The following is an 18,032-nucleotide window of genomic DNA, read 5'->3' on the forward strand; positions in this document are numbered from 1 at the left end:
CAAAGGAAAAAAGATGAAAAATCGAGCAGAGATCGAGTCGACAAGATTTCAATCAAGCTCTGTGGATGTTCGTCGAAAATGCAAAAGACGACGAGAAATTTGAACGATCTTAAAGGCATTCTTGGTAATTAGAAAGTAGCACGGTCTTGTCGATCAAATAAAACGCAACCGCAGTTAATTTTTTCATGCTCGTTTGAGGAACCAGCGCGACGAATACGAATCTAAAAAACGAACGTCCATTACGGGTAAAGGCTCTTGCGTGGACGAGTATGTCGACCAAGAAAAAAGTTTTTATTTTTTACGCGTGAATTACATGGCGGTAAAGTCGATAAAATAACAAACCGGTCAAGACTTTACCCAGCCACTCGTATGAAAGTGGAACGTTAATTGGCCGCAACCAACGAACGTAAAATCTGGCGAAGAAGCGTTAAATGCGAGGCTGCGTCCAAAAGTCAGTTTTTAAATGAAAACAGATCGCGAATGTGCTTGATCTATTTTCTATCGGCAAAACGATATAAGCTCGGAAGGAGAGCAGGTCTGTATCATACAATTCCTTACGTATTCCCTTCACTGTCAGTGATAGAATCCCACAGAAAAAGAAAGTGAATTGAATGTAGAATTATCTTTATACATTGCTCTACTGTTGACTTAACTTCGCAAAATGTTTAATTAACGTTTAAATGTTTAATAAAATAAGAATGTTTGATTCTGCTTATCATTAATGAACTTTCATGCCATTTCGTAAATATGTTTTTGGTTGCTACTAAGTTATCATATTTAACGGTTTTGAACATACTGTCACTTGTAATTTTACAGCTCAGATAATGCTCTATAGACTTGGTAAAAAAATGCACGTCAATCATTAATTTATTGAATTTATTATAATTATAATTTTTTTCCTTTCTTTTTTGTTCGAATACAACATAATATATACAAAGACGATATATGAGCAGGAAAAGTAATATGCAGCTTCTTGACCGCGATCCAAAAGAATCTAAGGCGCGAAATAAAGTAATGGATTGGTGGTTTTCAGTTACCGCAGTTCCATAAAAAAAATGAGCATTTTATAATGATATATTTAAATTGACTCGCATTTTAATAGCAGCAGTGAGCATAACATTTATGGAAATTGCAAGATGAAGGCCAGCTTACGCTTTCGCGTCAAAACTCTTAATCGTAAGCATATTAGAAATTATATCGTATGATAGTAATTGGCTGGCTATCCTAAAAAACTCGCTCCGAAATGAAAATATAGGGTAAAAAGTAACGAACGTCAGAGGCAAGAGTTTTAAAAAACTAATGGATTACACAATTGAATCGGTGGAAGTAACGTGAGAAACTTATTAGCAATTAAAATGTATGCGATATTTTACATCAGGAATGATGTGTCCTGTACCGCATAAGGATCATCGCGCTTCAATCTTATCGGAATGAGTTGAGTCTCTCGAACTCCATTTGCCACTCGAGCCCCGTTCAACGCAGTCGCATTTTACATCGAACATAGTAACGAAAGAGCAGCAACGTACTTTATTGCGAACGAGAGAACAAAATACATTCGCGTGGCTGCCGATCTTCCTCGATAGTCAATTCTAATAATCCAAGTGTAAATCTCATTTCAAAGTATGAAGTGCGGAAGAGTTTCGTGGACATGGTTATCCTTTCTATTTTTAACAAGCTTTTACGTGTCGATACAAGTGGCCGCCCTAGACCCGATGACCACGAGGAAGATACTTCCAGTGTACGCGGTTTTGGAAAACGCTGATCTTCTGAATTCCAGCAGGTGTCGCACCCAGATAGATGAATTTCGAAATGCGGTGGATAACCAAATACTTTGGGCTCTCAGAGGTTAATAGAACTTTTAAGATGTATAGTCGAAGTCGGTTTCGCGAAGCTACCGCCAGTCAGTTACAGCGAAAGGAAAGAAGGAGGCAAACTAAACGAAATACGTATAACCGATCGCGAATCAAAAAGCTGTACACCGTGTTCGCGATTGTGTTTCGTGACATGTTCTCGATGAACATTTATACCGCGGAAAATTGAACTCAAAAACAATAGAAACAACTACTATGCAACCGCGAGGATTCTTCTGATCTCGAGACGATCACGTTACGTCGCGATTGTGTAAGATGCTTAATTTCTTATCGAGCCAACTCCCGACCTTAAGACTTTCTTCGTCCGTTGCGCAAGAAACCAGTTCCTTCGCACGTGGCGTGTAAAAGCTGCGATCGTCGTCGTCACTGTTTTCCTGATCAGCCGATGCTGTTGGTTTCGATGCGATTAATTTTGCTGCCGCATTAGATCTTTATAGCTAATTGCATCACGAGCAGTTTCCAATGAGAGATCATATGTTTTTTAAGCGTTGGATACCAGTGGCGTACCACCCGGAGGATTTGTCATCGGGAACAATCATTGGTTAGGAGACCGACAAGGTTGCAAGTTTTTCTCTGAAAATCGCACGGCACCTCTATCGGAGAATATACGAAAGAACAATTCGATATACCGAAACCCGAATGAAGAGTATTCACCTTTTGAGTTTCGTTATTTTATTGCACGTGCGCGGCACAATAGCACTGTGCAATATCACGTAGAAATAGAAGACGAAGTAAGCAAATGGATATTTTAGAATTTGTATCCCGAATGTATACCTCTAACGATCCAAGTTGCAATGCCAATTATAATCAGTATGTAGCCCGTTTATGCAGGCAATTAAGAATTTATCCCGTTAAAATATTATTAATATATAATATCATTAATATTGAAATATTTCATGAAATTTACGTGCGAATTTATACGGTCACGACGGACGATCAGAAATTTGAGAAGCTGCGTTCATTTTAGGATTTGGTCACGCTTGGACTTTGCTTACCGGCATCCTGCAGCATAGACGATGTTGCTACTATGCTTGTTAAAGTATTTCGTAATGAGGCGCTTTTCATTGGAGAACTTTTTAATATACACTTCAAGCTGATCGAAGTCTCCGATTTGGTGGATGATCGTCAATGGCTACTCTCTGCGAAAATGATCTCCATCATGTACGTACACTTCAAGCTCGTAATTGAAAACTCGAATTTTTGTCACTTCAGATATATGTTACATACGTCAAGATCTGCATACGATAAAATATCACCTAGGGTCTTTAAAATTCTGATTACAGAGGAGTTTTGCTATCGTTGTGTGCTACCGTAATAGCAGCCACAGTATACGACGTTTTCGTCCATACAAAGCGTTTAAGTAAAGAAAGGAGTAAGCTTACGTTCGAAAGTAACAACGCGATAGGTAAGCTACACATACATAGATACTGTATATTAACTATTACTTAACACAAAACTGCGCCCGCGTTACCAATCTTACTGATTTTTATCGCCTCGAGTTTATTTCATGGGGATGTATATAACATACGACTAACTTTCAACAGCATTGAACAACGGAATAGATAACAAGTGCGAAACCACCTATGAGAATCCGGCACCCCTCGAGTCGGGGCAGCAGAATCGTATCAGCCAATATCTTCTGTGTTTCTCATTTCTCACCAATGTAAAAGAAATATTTAAACCGGAAAAGAGTGGTGATAATCTGCGAGTATTCTACGGCTTGAAAACGTTGACGATAGTATGGATCATTCTGGGGCACACATTGATCTACGCAGTTCATGTTCTGAGTAAGGAATGAATTTTAACGATGTTTTAATTTGATTACTCCGATCCGATTTCTGATTTAATGATCTATTATTTTAATGGAGTCACTCATGTATACAGGTAACAAATGGCTTGTATATATACAGGCTGAAAATTTACTCATGCAGGTCATAAGTAACTTCACATTTTCGGTGGATGCATTTTTCTTTATGAGTGGTTTTCTCTTGTCATATACATTTCTGAAGGAACGACGAAAATATCAGGGAATCCCGCCTATAGCAAAAAGGATGAACAATTTTTTTCAAAAGATTATCAAACGATATATAAGGTATAGTATAGTATCGATACTTAATTAGTTCTATCGATAAGATTTCGATGATAATAAAATAAATATATTAACATCGAAGGCTTACACCTGCATATTTCATCGTTATATTAATCGCGATATTGAATTTTACCTGGCATGATCATGTCTCAACACTTCTTCCCGTTGAGCATCCAAGTACTAAGTGTTCCAAATATTGGTGGACTAACATACTTTACATCAACAACTTCTATAGGTGGGATGAGCTAGTACGTATCCTTTCTCAGATAATTTATTGCTAACATCGTTAGCGTTATTACAAAAGAATCGTTTCGGAGAGATGTACTGTTTGCAGTGTCTCACATGGACTTGGTACCTGCCCAACGATATGCAGTTTTTCGTATTTGGCAGTTTTCTCCTAACTTTATCGATCACGTGAGTTTCTAATTTCGTTCTTTAATCCCTTAGTACCCAGTTTTACCTGAGCTCTAAAATCGACTGTTTTAGGCATTACAATATTGCCGTGGGTATAGGCGTTCTTACATTAGTTTCATCGATAGGATCACTAGCTTACACGGGGTACACTCTTAATTACCATCCTACGTAAGCATACAAAATGTTTAACACTCTTTATAACATAGGGAATTTGGAAATATACTTATATTTACTTTCGTAGGTTGGACGAACAATATAAGACACTGACATATTTTTATATACGACCGTGGTGTAGAATACCGCCATACCTCATAGGAATGGCCACATGTCACCTTCTTACAAAATGGAATTACAAATTGCATTTATCAAAAGTAATGTATACTGTTTGTTCGTTACACCTATATTCCTCTGCATCTTTCAATAATATGACAAAATTTATCTTTTAGGGAAGCTTAATTTTTGGTTGGACCTTGGCAATTTTATGTAATTGTTCGATTCTCTTCGGACTCGCGAACAAGAACATATCCTTAGGTCTCTCCGTTCTGTATTTGGCCCTCAGTAGAACAAGCTGGGCATTAAGTATTGCCTGGCTCGTAGTTGCATGTACTACGAATAATGGTGGTAAGTCGATATTTTTCATGTCTCTTAGTAATGCGTTAAAGTAATTCTTCTTATTGTAAAAATGCTGTTTGTACAATGTAAAGTATTTAGCGTTTTGTAAACTACATCCAAGTATATTTGTTACGTTTGCAGGTATCGTGAACAAAATCTTATCGCTAGATATTTTCGTTGTTTTGGGTAAATTAACATATGGTGCTTATCTCATAAATTGTATTATTATTCTTTCGTTATATTCGTTAAATAATTATTCTCTCTCCATCTATTACACCAATTTTGTAAGTGTGATAAGGTAGTTTCATTCGAACAATTTCAAAGTAATATGAATCCTATGTAATAATAACGTATTATGTTTTTTCAGAGCTATGCTACTATTACAATCACAATTTTCAGTTTCACTGCTGCTATTGTCCTATCCGCAACAGTAGAAATGCCGTTTATATCACTCGTCCGATTGTACAATAATCCGTCAAGAATAAAATAAACATGTACTAATACATATTTCTAAGATTCTCAATTAATAAACTAATGAAATTACTCCCTCGATACATGCACTTTCTCTGTCTGTCTGTTCGTCTCTGTCTCTGTCTGTCTGTCTGTCTGCCTGTCGGTCTGTCTGTCTCTCTTTCTCTCTCGAAATCTTGAAACATTTCAATTTATTATGATGTTCTCTGGAACCATAATTGGGTAAATAGCGTCTATTATTTAACGTACATGCCAACATTATACTGTATCGTATAGTATATTACATATCTTTCCCCCTTTCTTTCCCCTTTTTCCCTATTTCTCTTTCTGTCTATTTTGTTGAAGTGATTTTCACTTCTAGGAAAACTCTGCATCTTCTCTAGTGTTTAGTTTTCTTACTCCTCGAAGCCATTGAGCTCTAAATCAATTTGAAGGGCCTCTCAGCCTCATAGCCTTTTATAGGAACATGTCATGCACGGATGATATACCGTGCTATAGACGGGCCAGTTTTCGTAATTATATAAATGCTCACAATCCGATGGCTCCGAAACATTATTGTAAACTAACGCTCGTAACATGCGAATCTGAATTAGCATACGCTGTACTTATAACTTCTACTTATAATTACTCAAATATATTTCTATTATACATTCATTCTCGTGTTCCTCTTTATTCTATTCCGAGATAAATCTCAACATATTTGAAAGCAAGCTCGCATTTCAAGTGTCACAGTACTAATTTTTGATCACCGAATTGTTGACATAGTCGCTCAAAATTGCATTGCCTTCTACACCTCTTCCATTATATATATTCCTAGAGATCTTCCGTTATTCTTATATTCTGATATATTTTACGAACTAATCCTGAAATCCTGATTTTATGTTGCTCCGTAAATATCACTGTACTTTTTTATTAAATGTGCACATACACGTAAAAATACGATGTGTAAATTATATTCAATTTAAGAATAATTAAAACTTTAGCAATTCTTCCCAAGGGAACGGCTGAGTTGCTACGACCCAGTTCCCTTGAGACCTATTATTTCCACAATGAATGGAATACGCTATTATTAATAAACAATACAAAAAAAAATAATACAACGATAAACAAATCTAAACGAAAAACAATAAAAAAGAATTTGATCGTGAAAGTCCCGCGACTCGCCGCTTTAATTAAGAAAGTGTGAAATAAGGGGAAGAAAATAAGACGATAGCACAAAGTATCGAGTCGACGAAATTTCAAACAAGCTCGGATGTTTGTCAAAAATGGAGAAAACGACGTAAAATTCGAACGATCTTGGATTTACTTTCACTTTACAATTAGCGAACAATACAATTTTGTTCGCGTCAAATAAAACGTATCCACGAGTAATTTTTTACGTCCCTTTCAGAATCTAGTTAGGCGAATGCAAATTTACGAAACGGTCGTTCGTTGCAGGATAAAAGCCTTTTCGTGGAAGAAGTATATCGTTTCAGGAAAAGATCTTTACTTTTTACGCGCGAATTACATGACGGCGAAAGTCGATAAAGTAACAAATCGGTCAAGACTTTACCTAGTCCCGCGTATAAAGCTCGACTTCCAGACTTTCTTCGTGCGTTGCACAAGAAACTGGTTCCTTCGTGCAGCGCGTGTAAGAATTACGATCGTCGTCGTCATAGCTTTCCCGATCATCCGATGCTGTTGGTTTCAAACGGGGCGCTTAATTTTCCCACCGCTTCAGATTCTTATCGCTAATTGCATCACAAGCTGTTTCCAATGAGATATCGTGTGTCTTTCAAGCGTTGGATATCAGTGGAGTGCTATCTAGAGGATTTGTCATCGGGAACAATCATTGGTTACGAGACCGACAAGATTGCAAGCTTCCCCAAACGAGGAATATTCACCTTTTGAGTTTCGTTTTTTTATTGCACGTACACGGCTCAATAGCATTGTGCAATATCATGTAGAAAGCGAAAACGAGGTACACAAATGGATATTTTAGAATTTGTATCTCGAATGTATACCTCTAACGATTCAAGTTGCAATGCGAATTACAATCAGTATGCAGCCCGTTTATACAGCAAATTAAGAATTTATCTCATTAAAATAACCTGTGAAATTTACGATTTTTTATGATACAATGAAATGCAGTTCTTCGTATTTGGCAGTTTTCTTCTACAATAACTTTATCGATCACGTGAGTTTGTAATTTCGTTTTTTAATCCTTTAGTGTTTAGTTTTACCCGATCTATAAAATCGATTATTTCAAACATTACAATATCGCCGTGAGCATAGGCGTTCGTACTCTAATTTCATCGATTTGGTCACTCATTTACACGGGATACACTCTTAACTAGCGTCCTACGTAAGCATACAAAATCTTTAATACTATTTATAGCCTTAGGAATATATAAATGTACGTATATTTACTTTCTCAGAATAGATTATTCATTCTTATTTTATTTTGTAAAATACTATTCTTTCGATTAATAAACCAATGAACAGAAATAACTACTTTGTGTGCGGGCGCACATACACACGCGTATTCAAAATTTTCAAACATTTTATTTTGTTACGATATTCTCTATTGAGGAATGGCATTCAGTATTTCAGGAAATATTTGTAATTATATTAAATATCTCATAATACCTAGAAAGATGAATCAACTTTGATGTAGAATCATTTGCGGAATATTTGTAAACATTGTTCTCCATTAACCAGCATTTTCTACATAGAAGGTTGACTCGGCAGAAAAATGGAAGCTCGCGTACATATGATTACACATCACTGGAAGATGGGAAAGACTCTTTACCGTGCTATGAGTAAACCGAGGGATGTGTGAGTGTTTCGAACTGTCTCTAAGACTGGCAGTTCTCTTGTTTATTGATAAATAGAATTCTTAGAAAACACGATTAAAAAAACGAGTAAACAATGATTCAAGTTCACCCGTAAAAAATAGATCATTGCAATGATTTGCTTACCAACTGTCGCATACTGAAATTCCATTTACGATACACACGGTTTTCCACGGTTTGATACATCTCACGTTAGCGATTGATATTTGAACAATCTGGTAATTGGAAGCAACCTGGTGTAAAGTATTTTGATACAATGATAACAGGCTATTATCGTAGGACTATAACGAGACAATTGTACGTTCCACTTCTGCCTGAACTCTTTCGCTTTTGCTGTATTTATGACGGCGATGATTATAACGAACATACAACGATCCATGTGTAACGTTTCACATATTTGATAAATAATAATGTAATAAAATAGCGATAATACTAAATCTAGAAGCTGCTAACCATAAATAAAAATCCTAACTTAATGCTCATAAACATTAAATCATGCACCCACTTTAATATAAGAAATGAATCTCTCAGTGCAATAGACATAACAATATTCAATTAAAAAATTAGTTAAACATGCGAAATGGAGAGCTTTAAATAATTTACACTATATTGATCATTTGCCCATTAAAATATAATCTATGTAGACGGAAACACTGTTTTATTTAACAATTTCAATTCACAATTTGTCCAATTTGAACATTTAGTGAATTCTTTTAGCTGTTTGATTATCGTGTGGGTGGCTACCCCCAGCGGGGTACCATCTTCGTGTGGAGTCGAACTGTTAACCGCGAATCACGAACCGATAGTTGTAACCACGAGTTGTACGCCAAGTGTACGCATTGAATAAATATCTCTGTTGTTAAATATATTCGAGTATTCCTTCAGTACCTATCACACTTCATATTTATATTTGTGTATCTTCAATAATTTTCATGTTATCTTATAAAACCTTTTGTATCTATATAACATATATCTTTGTTATATGTCATCTATAGTAGCTATATCCAGAGCAAACATATATTTTTATACAAATCAATAGTTTCTAATTCATAAGAATAATGATTTTGTACTTTTACATGGTTTTAAATACGTGTTCCGTTTTAACCTCCCCTCTACAAAGTGGATATTTTCAGGAAAACTTATTTTCTTCCGTAGGCGAATTCTTCGAACAAAGAAAGACGAAAGATCCTGAGTTGTAATATGGTTGCGCTCGTATGCAAAACTGAAACCTATCTTGCTAATGATTATCATAAGTTATTCGCGATATCTCTGTGGCTGACTTTTTGCTCCCCTAACTTTGACCATGACATCGTCTATTCGTTTCTTTTAAACGACCAAGACCATTACAAAAGTTCACAACTTTTTACAAAGATCGCAAAAAGGTGTGAACATTTAGAAGGAAACTAAAAGTCACCAATGATCGACAATGTCATGCGTTCAAGATACAAAGACGCAATTAAACATGTTTTTTTGTTCGTTCAACGACAGCTATATATTTTCGAATAAAAAACGAAGATCATTAATTTTTTATTTACATAATACGACTGCAATAAATCGTGCGACATCGAAGTGAAAATTTATGTACAATTGCGACAATATAAATTTATGTACATGCATAAGAAGCTACTCTGATAATATATTGTTAACAAAATTTTTTAATTTCTTGTAATTACACTTCTTACATTTTTTGTAATTATACTTTTTACATATCTCGAAAGCGTGTTTCTTCGTGCGTGTTGGAATTCTTCGGCCGTTCGTAATAGATTTTGTTGTCATGTCGGTTATTAATTCCTCAAGCACAAGTATTTCTTCTTGTCATTTGCATAAAAATGGGACAATGATCGCTATTAAATAAATCGGTTGAAGTTGAGTATTCAATGATGTTCAAAGAGCTCGCGAATTGATTTTTGACGATACGATCCGTGAAATAGGGACAAGGTCCTTTCATGAAAATTGTTAGAGATACTTTTCCTCTGTACATTCTGTGGCAGTCTCTTTAGATGTTTCGGTGTTGGGGCCGATCCTGTGAATCATCGCGTACGACAAGGTACTGCGCTGCCCACTGCCTCCGGGCGCGGCCATGGTGTGCTACACTGATGACACTCTGGCCTTGGTCGGAGGTCGCGGTTGGCACGAGACGTTGCGCATCGGCGAAGTCGCAACGGCCTGCGTGATACGTGCTGTGCGCGGACTGGGTCTCCCCTGCGAAGTCGGAGGCCAACTGGTTCTACGACAAGAACAGGCGAGGGACTCCTCCGTCCGGTCTGAGCATAAGCATGGTGGAAGAAACCATCGGAGTGGGATCGCAAATGAGATACCTGAGTCTCGTCATCGACAGCCAGTGGACGTTCGAGCCGCACTTCGACTCCCTGATCCAGAAGGTGTCGGCTGCTGCCAACGCCTTGTGCGCCCTGCTGCCGAACATCGGCGGGGCAGGAGTCGCGATGCGCCGATTATACGAGGGCGTCGTTCGGTCCCGAGTGATGTACGAGGCCCCGGTGTGGGTGGGCGATCTGATGGCGAGTCGCCGCAGCATCCTGCTTCTCAGGAGGCTGCACAGGGCAACCGTCATCAGAATCGTCAGGGGACACCGAACCGTGTCCCACGTGACGGCGACACGTCATAGGCGAGAGATTGTCCCCTAGGCGATCATAGAAGCGATGCTGAGCGGGCCACAGGAATATGAGGCTGTCCACCTCTTCTGCCAGCGAGTTATGCTCGCAAAGGAGCGGGCAGAAAGGGAGAGAAAGAGAAATTCCCACCCTTGTAGGATAACGCGATGGAGGGGGATGGCGGTCAGGCGGCCTAGAGCCGCTTCATCGCCGTCCTAACGGACCGCGACTAGAACGGAGAATAGCGCCAGAGGCAATGCCCCCTCCCCCTAGCCCCAAATTCAACAGTCAGGGAATCTTCAAGACTGGCTGGAACGAGAGGACGCGGGAGGGGGGTGCAACAGAAAGATAATTCATAAGAGGTTCCTGGAGCACTCCTGTCATACGCGTAGGATGGTCATCGTGGAGTTTTAGTCGATAAGAGTCCGATACTACTCCGCTGTTACCGATTGTTAGCAGCAGCGGAGTGTCCATGAGGATTTCTCCTCAAAAAAAAAGTCTCTTTAGGTGTTGGAAGATCCAAACGACTTTTCAACTGTAGCATATCTTCTATGTTTTTTTTTTTTGTTATTTATTGTGCCATTAATTTTATTTGTTTGTAATACTTTTATGATTTTCAACATTAACCAATCAACACTTAATATTTATCTATAAAATTGGCAACGACTAATCGCTAGATACATTTTACAAAATTAAATGGAAAAAGTAAAATTGGAAGGAAGATGAACAGTATGGAGATATGATACCGAATCCTCTATCATTCTTTTTTCCTTTGCTTTACTACGACCTATCCTTCCTACCTTTTATCCATTTAACGAAAATTCGATAATTAATAAGATCAAGAATCAATTTAATTCGTTGGAATGAAGAGAGGAAAAGAAAGGATTGGTATCTTGGTGAAATTTCCAGGAAATTAGCGCCGCTAATTCCACAGAAGCACGCCCTCGTTTAGAAACTGGAAGAAATTGGGGAACAGAGCGATCGACAGGAAAGTTGGCGAGATTGAATTAATTCGATAATACGCCGATCATCGCGCATCACGTCCCAATTCCTCGAACGACGTGACGTCTTGAGTTTCCTGCGCTTTTCGAGCTTCCTAGCCGACCAATTGATCCACCAAGCTAGTGTGAAGGCTATGACGAAAAATTACAAGTTCCAGACACGTACACAAAGTGTGCCAATAGGTCAAAAGTGTAGCAATAACTACGATTCCGCATAAAATCCATATTTGTGATGTAAACATATATACAATAAGCTACAGCTTACAACTTGAAGAACTAGAGAAACTCAGTGAACAAATCGCAAAACCGCTGCTGTTGGCCGGGAACTTCAATGATCGCTATAATCTTTGGAGATCATCCAAATTCGCTGATGCCAGAGGTAAAATAACCGGACCAATAAAAAAGTTCAAACTTAACATTCTTAAACGTTAAATCTGCAGCGCGCTATAATACAATATCAGCAATATAAGCAACGAATCCCTCAGTGGAATAGACTTAGCAATACTCAGCGCGATATTATCTGAACGCATGAAATAGAAAGCTTTAAATAATTTACACTATGCTGATCAGTTCACCATTGAAGCATAACCCATGTAGACAGAAGCATCTCCGCTGAAATCTCACTTTCACCTAAATAGGCCTAACGATGTATCGTCGGTCCTTCAATCGAATAGTTTCGCGGAAAAGGCCTGCGTGACCTTGTCCACGAGCGGTTGCGGAACACGTGCGTGGTGGGGCTAAGACAAAAGACCAAGAAATGCCGACAAAGCCAGAGAGTGTGAATCGAGAAGTCAGGGAGATAGTGTTGCTAGCGTTGTCGAGAGAGTGTGGTCAGCGTAAGAGAGAACGTTGGTTCCGTGGTGACGAGAGTTGCAAATTAACTATTTAATCGTCTAAATTGTTGAGGTTATTAAATGTATAAACAGAGAAACGCGTGGATAAATTGTAAAGTAGAAAATATATCTTAATACAGAAGTGTAAGTACAGGTAGGAATCATATACAGGTACTCTACGGAACTGGAACGAAAAATATAAAATTGAAGTCTAGCAAAGGCTTTTGTCAAACACCTCTACGGCTACATCTAGGAAGCACAAAGCATAAAATATGCATCTAGGAAGCATAAAATATGCAAGTAACGTTAAACTCCTTGGATGCATCCATCAGAGTGAATTAATATGGATTCGCCGTATTAAATACTTAGGAGAATCTTGCTTTAGGAGGAAAAGGCTGAACGTCATCGAATTACTCACCAACAATAACTGGAGCAGACCAGAAAATCCTTCTAGAAACACACCAAGCACCGATTCCATCTCTGCCAAACTCTGTATCCATAACACGGCATTAAGGCTGATTTTAGATGTATAGCGTACGTACGTGCACGACCAACGATATTCTACTCGAAGCTAATGATATGTCACTAGACCAAGAAAAGAAATTTCCGAAGCATTCAATAGGCCGTGGAAGTCGCCACTATTTAACCAAACCGACAATTACATGAGCATGAGTATTTGACGAAGCAAAAGCGAATGGAGAAGAATAGGATAAAACGGAATGGGTGGGAAAAGCGGAATATCAGTGTTCTTTTTAAATATCAATTGCGAATAGTCCAAAGACTAGACGGTCGTCGTTTTAAATTTAACAGAGTTGGAAAAACTTCTGATGTCAGAGATTCCTTCTAAGAGATCTTGCGTTTCAATATGTTTACATTCGTTGTATGAAAAACCTTTTTTCGACAACATTCCACGAATGATTTTTGTCTGTGACATTTATCCTCTCCTTTAAACGACAAGAGCCATTATAAAAATTTGGAAAAATCACGTAAGAAAGTCACAGGAAGGAGTGAATATTTAGAGGAAAGTTAAATTTACTAATGATCGATGTCATTGTCGCGTAATAAATGACGAAGTATTATAAAAAAAAGGCGAATGAGCAATAGCCCGTTCGTATGCTTTATTAATAAGACAATGTTACACTTCAATTGTAGAACACAGACTAACTCGCTGACTAAAGGCCTGGGGTCTTTACCTCCTCACTATCATTCACATATCCCACGGGTGGGAGTCCGGCTACTGCCTGTTTTGTATCGCATGGTCAAGTGTTATCGACATATCATGAGGTCGGCGGATATCTGGCTTTTGGGTGACGTTACATCATCGATGTGACACGTTCCAAGTGCAAAAATAAATAATTAAACGTGTTTTTCGCTTATTCAACGACAGTTTGACGTATTCGAGTCAAACACGAAGACTTACATATTGTACATTATTTTTTTATTTATGTTAACAAAACTGTGTTATGTAACAAAATTTGCTTGACAATACAATAGGAATTTACTATTTATTTCATCGCGCAAATTCATGTACACACATAAGAAACTACATTAACATGATACTGTACATATTTATTAGATAATATTCCATGTGTATTCATTATACAACAATGACAATACTGTTGACGAATTGGATTTTTGCATGCAAAGAGAAACTTTTTCCTACCTATTCCATATGAATAGATGTTTTCCAACTAAATTAAACTGAAAGAGAACTAACCTATCACCCGATAGATGTTTTTGTATTTCTACGATGGTTTTAAGCCTGTGAAACTGGCAGTTCCAAGTGCAAATTTTTATAACATACAAACAACATTCGTTTGTCCAAAATTGGTCCACATTTAGACAACGAAAATTTTCGTTCGCCTACCCTGTAAAAGGGAGTTATAAAGAAGCTAAAAGAATCGAATAACGATATTTATGAAAAAACTTGACTGCATTTCCTTCAAGTTGCAAATTTAAATCATTTGGATAAAAACTGGTGGAAATATTTCGGGATGGTACTGACTTTTGACTTGCTCTGTATATGAAATAAAACTTTGGCTTTTTCTTTTTATGTTCTGTATTAAGTTCAACGAACCTCCTGATCAAGTTGGATCAAATTTTACGTAGTCATTATACGGACTCGTGTGAAAAATATAGACTACAATGATTTCACCCTCGTGACGCTTTGTGATGATTTAAGTATTACGTATTATATTATATATTAGATAGAAGAGAGCTAGATAACTTCGCGTCGCGTAGATGAAGTCAGAGGAATATAAAAACAGTAATTAATGAATAATCAAAGATAATTATATTCCTTCGTTTACAATAAACATAGAAATAAACTGCACTATCTGCGATGTTTACGTATATTTTTTTTTATGCAAGAATATATTCTATTTCGTGTCTGTATATTACGCAAAATGATTATTTTGATTATTTTGGTAATTCTAGAGTCGTTTGTGAAACTTGAGAAAGAAAGGTACACGTAACTGTTTGCATAGGATATAAAAAAACTTGTTTATTGTGCTTTAAGGTGATGATTTTATAGCTCTGCATCACCGGATATGTGCAAAAAAAACGATCCGAAAAATAGACCTTGACCATACAACAAGGGAATAAATTTTTTTATTGCCTTATATTCGATTCATCGGAACAACATAAAAATAAAAACAAGTTTTGAGGAAACGTGAGAATTGTTCTGGACGCGATTACGTCGCGACTACGTCAGATGCATAATTCTTCGTCCAGTGAACCTTCAACCTCGATTAATGCGATTTCATGTTGATGGTGAATAATTGTGAATAATTGTTCGTAACGCAGCAACCAAGATTGAACTATTTATAAGAGAAGGTTATCATACATATTTCATTCGTAATTGACTTAATTACCTGAAAAAATTGTTTCCGAGTATGGATAATTATGCGACTTAGTTTAAATGGATGATATATAAACTTACGTGTTTGATGTGAGATATCGATTCATATCGGAATAACAAGTGAAAGAAAAAAGGAAAATTGCAGGTAGCTGATCATTAGAGATAAATGTTAATTTCTTAAGCGATAGAATAAGTGTTCAATGACCTCATAACGTTATTATTGCAAGGATAGTCAGAATTTTGTGAGTTCAATTATAAAAAGTTGTAAAAACGTATCAATATAAATGGATAAAAATATAAATATAGGATATAAAATAAACGTAAGAAGAAATTCTTACTCGGTGTATAAAATTTGGTGTACAATAAAGTACGAAGGACATTAGCACGGAACACAGACTAAGCCATACAGTATATCAACAGGTATCTAACCGAAACTCTTCGCGGCTTATTTCCGTAAAAAGCGATCCTCAATTTCGGTCAGCGACCTCAAAGCGTCGTTCTAGCATAATATTTTGTTATCCGGATACTACATAAAACGCAGAATTTGACCTTTATTTTACATCGTATTTTTCCACACATATGAGCTTTAAATGTCGTATATTATTTGACGAAATATGGTGTCATTCGTAACAAGCGAAAATGTTCAATTTGACGCGGCATTGAGTCAACCGTCCATAAGATATCAAATGATATGGGGTGAAAGGAAATAAATATCGCGGATGACTACAATACAGTAGATTTAGAACGCCAATTATCCGCACTAATTAAGAGATAAACAAGTTTCAATAAGAATCAAAATCATAAGAAATAATGCCATACTCTCGATGGACCGTAGTACCGAGAGTGCGGCAACGTAATTCATCGCATCAGGGAGAATAATAGTCATTTGTGTGCTTGACCATTTTTTTCCATAGAGAATTTCAATAATACCAGTATAAATCTTATTCCAACGCATGGAATACGGAAAAATTTCATCGCGGATATAGTTTTCCCTTTTATCATTAACAACGATTTATGTGTCGATACAAGCGACCATGCTAGACTCAGTGACCATGAGACAGGTACTTCCAGCGTACGCGTTTTTGGAAGACGTCCATCTTCTAAATTACAGCAGATGTCGGACGGAAATTCATGAATTTCGTATCATCTTCAAGAACAAATATATGGCACTATATCGACGAAGATAGTTTCCAAGTATGAAATACGCTCTGAAAGCCCCCTCTACATTATACAACAAAATATATAATTATATGTATATCAACAGATACAAGGAACTGTGCGATAGGAGCGAACAGAGAAAGCAAAGCAAAACGGAAAAACGTTTTCTTAGACATATGCTTCGAATGAACTGCTGTTGCGCGATGGTTAGACGCGTTGTATGAAAAACAGAAATTTATAGTGCTAATGATTATATAATACCATTTGGAAAACATTACTCTTTTAAATTCGAGTTGATGCAGAACGGAGATAGTTAAATTTCGTAGTGCTGTAAATAACCGGATATTTTAGGGGTTAAGAGGTAAATAGAACTTTTAAGATATCTTGACAAACTTCGTTCGACGAAGCCACTGAAAGTCGATTATGATTGCGGAAAGAAAGGAAGCAAATCAATCGAAATACGCATAACCGATTACGATTCAACAAATTACGCAGTCGGTTAAACTCAACAAACATAAAAATAATTCTTGTGCAACCGCGGTAGTTTTCCCGGATGCAATTACGTCGCGTTAGGTCGCGCTTGTGTTACATGCATAATTTTTCATCGAATCAACCGTCGAAACAGAAGCACGGGCTGCGTAAAAATGACGACCGTTGTCGCCCAAGTGTATCCCTTTTGCCGATCAGCTGCTTCCATTACAGGATTATGTGTTTTTCAAGCCCTGGACATTAGCGGTCACTTGTCAACGAGCTCAATTATTGGATAGAAGATCGTCTGACTTTCTCCAAGATATCTAAAAATTGCACGCCATTTCTGTGACAGAAAGTACGAAAGAACAATTCGATATCCCGGAACCCGAACGAGAAACATCCGTCTTTTGAGTTTCGACTTTTTATTGGACGTATGCGGCGCAATAGCGCTGTGCAACATCGCATAAAATCAAGAAACGAAGTAGGTACACGGATATTTCAGTGTTTGCATCTCGAATGCGTATATCCAAAGATTCGAGACGCAATGCTACTTGCAATCAATATGCAATCATCAGTACGATTTATACAGCAAATTAACGATTTACCTCATTAAAACAACATATGACATTTAAGTACGACCTTTCACGATTGAAACGAACTGTCAGAGATTTGAGACATTGCGCTTTTTTCAGGATTTGATGACACTTGGAGTTTGCTTATTTGCATTCTATATGAAACGCGAAGTCGTCACTATGATGGATGGAGTATTTCGTAATGAAACTGTTTTCGTCGGAAAACTTTTTCTA

At 37.3% G+C, this 18,032-nt stretch overlaps 2 protein-coding genes across 12 annotated transcripts in view; one reads left to right on the forward strand and one right to left on the reverse strand.

The window, feature by feature from the left end:
• Positions 1 to 18,032, reverse strand: part of LOC122565951 (monocarboxylate transporter 10-like) — a 284,840-nt gene that overhangs the window by 173,387 nt on the left and 93,421 nt on the right. The window lies entirely within an intron of this gene.
• Positions 1,412 to 5,538, forward strand: LOC122565950 (nose resistant to fluoxetine protein 6-like). Of its 3 annotated transcripts, XM_043722528.1 has the most exons (13): positions 1,414 to 1,845; positions 2,358 to 2,602; positions 2,839 to 3,032; positions 3,155 to 3,276; positions 3,416 to 3,658; positions 3,756 to 3,963; positions 4,043 to 4,208; positions 4,295 to 4,374; positions 4,447 to 4,542; positions 4,616 to 4,745; positions 4,821 to 4,995; positions 5,128 to 5,270; positions 5,354 to 5,538. In XM_043722528.1, the coding sequence occupies exons 1-13, from the start codon at positions 1,623 to 1,625 to the stop codon at positions 5,474 to 5,476; spliced, it is 2,148 nt and encodes a 715-aa protein (XP_043578463.1). In that variant the 5' UTR covers positions 1,414 to 1,622; the 3' UTR covers positions 5,477 to 5,538. The 3 variants fall into 3 exon arrangements, with proteins under 3 accessions (XP_043578464.1, XP_043578463.1, XP_043578465.1); XM_043722529.1 differs by lacking the exon at positions 5,128 to 5,270 and having other exon boundaries at positions 1,412 to 1,845; XM_043722530.1 differs by lacking the exon at positions 2,358 to 2,602 and having other exon boundaries at positions 1,708 to 1,845.

This window comes from Bombus pyrosoma, linkage group LG3 (genome assembly GCF_014825855.1).
Source record: "Bombus pyrosoma isolate SC7728 linkage group LG3, ASM1482585v1, whole genome shotgun sequence".
NCBI classification, from domain to species: Eukaryota; Metazoa; Arthropoda; class Insecta; order Hymenoptera; family Apidae; genus Bombus; species Bombus pyrosoma.